The 6,000-nt window shown below is 47.4% G+C and overlaps 1 protein-coding gene across 1 annotated transcript in view; it reads left to right on the top strand.

Moving 5' to 3' along the window:
- Positions 1–1,204: 1,204 nt before the first annotated feature.
- Positions 1,205–6,000, top strand: part of LOC149274160 (fer-1-like protein 4) — a 28,515-nt gene continuing 23,719 nt past the window's right edge. The window contains exons 1-3 of the mRNA XM_089505758.1: positions 1,205–1,283; positions 3,681–3,736; positions 5,706–5,794. Of these exons, the coding sequence (XP_089361884.1) occupies positions 1,205–1,283; positions 3,681–3,736; positions 5,706–5,794 (224 nt within the window). The remainder of the gene's footprint in view (positions 1,284–3,680; positions 3,737–5,705; positions 5,795–6,000) is intronic.

Genomic DNA, 6,000 nt, shown 5'->3' with positions numbered 1-6,000 from the left:
CTCTCCCTGAATCTTGTCCTACCTTTCTTCTGTCACTTTTCCTCCTCCTCTTCGTTCTTCCTTTCTTCTGTGTCCTGTCCTTCCGGTGCGGAAGATGGTGGGCGTGGCTTCAAATCCCGGCGCACAGCCACAGTTGCCGCGCCGGCACCCCTCAGATGAGCGGCAGCCGGGGCGGGCCGCCCCCCGCCAGGTACGCTACCGGCAAGACAGCCGCATTCAATCCAGCCGCAAACTAAGCGGCTGCGTTGAATATCCGTCTGCCGGCCCACCGGCCCGGATTCAGGGTGGCCTGGGGGGCAATTGCCTGCTCCTCATTTTATTGTTCATTCCCGGAGGACACGGACTCCTCGTACAAATAAAAAGCGTGTCATTTAACAGGCGTGAATTTATACACACCCTGCGCTTTCATGTATATCACGCCGGCACAGCCATTTACATGTTAAGGGCACTTAGGTAGCCCTGGGGTATAATCGCTTTGGCTCATGTAATCTACCCACTCTGCCTGAGAATCTCATACTTAATAACGTTCGCCCTTACCACCTCTGCCGGAAGGCTGTTTCTATTTCGGTATTCATCAACATTTCTGTAGGTGACTGAATATGTAGTCCTGCGGTCCTAGAGGACATCCCCTTTAAAAAGTGCAATCATTTCTCTTGGAAAATAGTTTAAAAAAACATAAAAGCAGCAAAATTGAAAAGAACCTTTTCTTTTTGTTGCTGATATGGCAACAAAGCTTCAGCTGCCAATAAACTTGTCATGCACCACGTGACTTCGGGATAGAATGAATCCAACCAAAGCATTGAGGGGGAAAGGGGAGCTGGCCGTGAATTTTGGGCTTGTGTTTAGCAGTTCCAGCCCCTCTATCACCGATAACGTAAATCACTTGGATTTCCCTGATTTTTATGTAAGAAACGTGATTTTTTTTTGCGCTGCGATCTATAAATAGCCATTACTGGTGAGATAAGACTGAGAGTAAAGTATTCGAGGAGGTGCGAGGCGGGCGGCTCGTGGATGTACGTGGAACCGGCTCTGCAGGTATCCCGTGTCACTCAGAACCTGCAGAGCCAGTATGCGGCCGGAACGCTGCCGTGCGAAGTGGCAGCAGAGAGCGGGAGCTGGGCGGCGGACCCCCTCCGCACTGGCACGAGACTCCCATAGAGCATTTGGGACGCTTCGCTGCGGCCGGCTTTGGATTTAGGCGACTATGTCTTTAAGCGTCAGTCTGAAGAAGGTCACCAACCTCCCGGGAAGGCAGGAGAGACGGGTGACCCTGGCCTTCAGAGGTAAGTCTGCTTCATGTATGGATCTGAATACCTGCGCCGAAGGCTTCCGAGAACAAACGTCGTGTTGTGTCGTATGGAGGAAAAAAAACACTAGCCCAGGGTGGATTTTTTCTTAACGCTCTGTGTTGCCCACTCCTCACTCGTCACTGGTGAGTGGGCTGCGTATCCACAAAGAGAGAGCGAGATCGGTGAGCGGCCCTGGGGGTTCCTCGAGCTCCAGACAGTCCGTGCCAGCGACGATTCCTTCCGGCATAACCGGAATATTATTTATCGATCCATCCTGTAATAAATATAAGATTTAGAGCCGATATCCCCCAAAAAGGTGCGTCTGATGCCCCCACCTCGGGACTTTCACTCTCCTTGATGGATATCTGCTCCATATCCGCTATATGGATTGATAAATACGTACGTTCTGCACATAAGGAGTTCATCCCATCTCCTGCTTGTTTTCTGCGCTGATGTAGGATAGGACCTGCTGATGGCACCCTAGGCAACCATATTAGTTGCCCCCATGGTCGAGCCTGCCCTAATTATAGAGATGTCCGTTCTTTTTAATGGCCAGCAAATCCCGTTTCCATAGTCTACGACTGCCGAAGATATCTACACATCTAAAGATAAATACGCGCACGCTCCGAACATTTGTCTTGAGCTTGAGTTACTTTCTTACCAAACAAAAGAGTCGCTGATATTAATAAAGTTACCTTATTGTGTAAATAGATAATAAAGCCATAGAACGACTGGGACTGCCGGTGAGAAGCTGCCGGTCCAGTAAGCCCATTGGGCTATTTTCAAATTATTTTTTATGTAACTTTAATACTTTATTTTTAACTTTATTACTGTGTTTTTACTCATTCCGGGCTCAACCTCTTCTCCCAGATCCACTAATTGGATCTACATTGTAACAGAGCATTCAGGATCCATCTGATCCAAAGATCTGTATAGGGATCTATTCACCAAGTCTCAGGTCGGCCATCACTTACCCCACTCACGATTAAAGCTGCTGTTCCACCAAGGCCAAGCGGTAACTTAGCTCTCTAGCAAGTTAAGCAAACTTATCCTGAACACAAACCCAACCCAGAAATGTTTGTTTCTTATCTGCTGCTATAGCAGTAAAGCCTTCCAGTCTAACAATGCTGTTTTACTTGGGTCACATGACTAAAGGCTACAATTAAGCAGTCCCGGTGAAAACACAGCAATGTTTGTCATAACAAAAGAAGAATGTTGTACTTGCAAATGTCAGGAGCGTAAAGTGGAACTGCGCCTTTAATTATGACACTGCCGTAACCGTGAGTGGAAATACTTCTTGACTTGACATTGGGCTAGGAGGCCAGCAAACGTATAGACTTAATACATGTTTATTTTGTAATACTTCCATACACACTGTGTTGAAGGAGTAGGGTTGCCATATCAGCATTTTCCCCTGAACACATCTAATTTTGCCATGTTGCTTACCATCACCTATAACACTTATATATATATATATATATATATATATATATATATACAGTATATCCGATGTATAAACATATATATACAACCCCAATAATCCAATAATGTCACAACTGTGAATGTCTGTCTGCCCTGAACATACACAGACACACAACACACACACACACATACAACACACCCAACACACACATACCCCCCCCAGGGAGGGGCACTAATACCCCAATTACCATTAAGCCGACCGACACGGTGCTCTATGACGTATTTCTGTTTTGGAAGGGAAGGCATTAAGTCTCTCTCTGCCCCGGTAACTAAGGGGTTAAGGAAGCGGCCTCACCGGTTTGTAGGTTTCTGCGATAATAAAGAGAGATTTCCTTGTCTGTAAATCCTGAACGCTAAACGACTGAATGAAACCAACGCGTTCTACTTAACGTTACAATGTATTAAAGAACCACGTAACGGCTGCGGCCCCTTTCATGTCCATCCCCGGCACACTCCCAGTATACTCCCAGTATATTCCCAGTCTATTCCCAGTCTATTCCCGGTCCGTTCCCCTGGTTCTGGGACTCGGGGATACGAGCTGCCCGCTACACGGCCGTATATTGCTGAACCCCATCGTACCCCACGTTTGGCGATGTCGTTTCACGCGGCTGGATTGGTTACAGTGTTTATGCCTTAGATGTTTTCTGGCGTTCGCCGGGCATGCGCTGAATTCCTGCCTTATTTTGTGCATTTATTGGTTATTATTATTCCAGCAGCGCCCCGGGAATCTGAATATGTATGCCTTTTTACGCTTTTTAGGTTGTGCGCCCCCCAATCTTGTATTGGGAGGGGGACCAGGGTGGCACCCCGTGTCACGCTGGGACTCGTTGGTCTGTTTCGGAGCGAAGCGTTATTAACGAGTTTATAAATACCTGACTTGATCTCTAATTATTATTTTTTTCATTAAAGGTTTTACGCATAAATCCAAGAAAATCAACGCAGGATCCGTGGCGGAGTTTGGAGAGGTCAGTAAATCCGGCGCGGGTCGGGTTTAAGCAGCGCTAATCTCTCATCGTTTCTCTAATTACTTGAAGAGATTACGCGGCGTAGAAGTTAAATCTCCGGGAGGATAAAATAATTATTTTATGGAAAGCTCCAACTCATACTCGCTTTATCAATAATCCCGAGTCCGCTCAGAGCCGCTCGCTTGCTGTCGTCGTACCGAGCGCTGCGGGAGGAACCAGGAAATGCGATCTCTAACAATTCTTTTGTTCCAGGGAAATTATTTTCATTCAGTTTCCGTTTTCAGTCTTGGTGAGTGTTTTGGGGGCTGTTGAGACCCTCCGTGTGCATGCGGAGAAAGCGCTCCCGTAGATTCTGGTGTGGAAGGTCATGGAGGAGGCGATGCTCTGCAGCCCGGTTATTTCCTCTCGGGTTGTTTTCCAGATCTAATGAATGCATAGAAATGCTTTTTTATCCTTTTTATACGCATTCCTTGTTCAGGGGGCCGTCCGGGGCCCCGGAGGGTCCCTTTAATACATTCCGTGAGTGTCGGAAGCTCGCTGCCTTCCTCCGACGCGCTCTATAAAAGCTCCCGTGTGATGTTTTATTCTTATTTGTCTAGCGGGTGAGTCCGGAGCGACGGCCGCCACAGGCAGTTATTCCGGGGAAGCCGAGTGATCTCTGTGCCCGGCGCACCCGGTCTGATAATGTGAAGGTGGCCAGATGGCCCCATAACAGGGCACACATTAATTAATGCATCTTGCAGGGTAGGAATAGAGTGCCATCAATGAATAATGCAGATCAATGTACACTAACTAATGCGCTTAACCTTTAGAAGAAGCTGCAGCGCACCTCTCCGTCCACCGTCTGTTTTCCTCTTGAGTTTTGGATGCTTGAAGCAATCACTCGGAGGAAAGTATTCTTAATGAAGTCAATGGAAGACCTGCTCGAGTCCACACTGGAGCTGGCTGGCAATGGCCGTCCCATGATGTAGATCCGGCCGCTGGCTACTATGTTTCTATGCTCACGTTGTGTGCGGTTGGGCAAATCCAGCCACCGGTTGCCCGATGCAGCACCCAATCTGTCGCTGTAGTGGGGAAATCATGTGCCAGCGGCCCACCGGCATTTGCCCAGTATGCCAGTTGGCTAATTCAGGACTTTCGTAGTGTCCCAGTAAACAGTGTTAGTCGGTGGCAGTACAGGCGCCGGCAGTGTCAGCAGTTGTCATTCCTGCAACAGAAGTGAAACATAGAATTTGCCGGCAGATTCAGACCTTAATCAGTCGTTGGTCTCGTCTTAGATTAAGGAGCCGTCTGCCTATCCCAAGAATGTTTAAATTCCCTCACTGTTTTAGCCTCTACCACTTCTGCCAGGAAGCTGTTCCACTTATCTAGCAGCCTCTCGTTAAAGTAAAACGTTGGTATACTGCAAGTGACTGATGGTGGGAAAAGACAACAAGATGGCTGAGATTGTGAATCCAATCCAAACCACCAAGGTCAATGAACTGCGCCGGAGTAATCCAATGTAACGTAGAACACAGACCACAATATTTACATTCACGGCTGGATGAGATCCTGTAAGTGTTTTGACCGCATGATGTGCAGATAGCTTTGGTAAATACGACACCCAAAAAGAGGGCGTGAAGACCGGAGCCTCTTGCTAGAAGAAGTTGGGCTGCTCTGCCCCACGTCATCGTCATGCATTTGCCGTCATCTATATATCTCCTCTGTGGACCGATCACCCTGTCTGTGTTGAAGCCCTCAATGACCTCCATCTCTGATGGTGTGAGGAGCTTGGACGAGACCAGGTATAACGAATATTCTCTTGCTCTCAGGGGATGCATGGCTTCCCTCTCTTCCTCTTCGATCTGACACCGCACAGGGGATATTCTGGCGCGTGGCCTACTCTAGTACCCTATCTAAACTGCATATTTTCACAAACGTTTCCGGACTCTTTCTGGAGAAGCTAAAATGTTCTTCTTGTCCCGTACAGTTATTCCGTTGGCCACATTATGGGAAACTGGTGTTTGAAGAAGTTCTTGTTGTCAAGGTGTACAACTGCAGCAAGGTATTCTCTAACCGGTAAGATGACTTGCCTCGAGTGGCCCTCAATCATGCAAAAAATATATTATTTCTATCAAACCAGGAGATGTATTTTTAGAAAGAGCAAGCGTCGGTTACCGTTACTTTGGCCGCCAGGAGATGTCTATTGGTTAAAACAAAATATATATATATATACACCGGAACATTTTACTTCCATTTACTGTACTTTTACCAACTCTCAGAAC

This window comes from Sceloporus occidentalis, unplaced genomic scaffold (assembly GCF_023333645.1).
Source record: "Sceloporus occidentalis isolate IW3139 unplaced genomic scaffold, rSceOcc1.0.p SCAF_345, whole genome shotgun sequence".
Classification (NCBI taxonomy): Eukaryota; Metazoa; Chordata; class Lepidosauria; order Squamata; family Phrynosomatidae; genus Sceloporus; species Sceloporus occidentalis.
The sequence above is the reverse complement of the archived record's forward strand: the minus strand, read 5'-3'. Positions and strand labels throughout refer to the sequence as shown.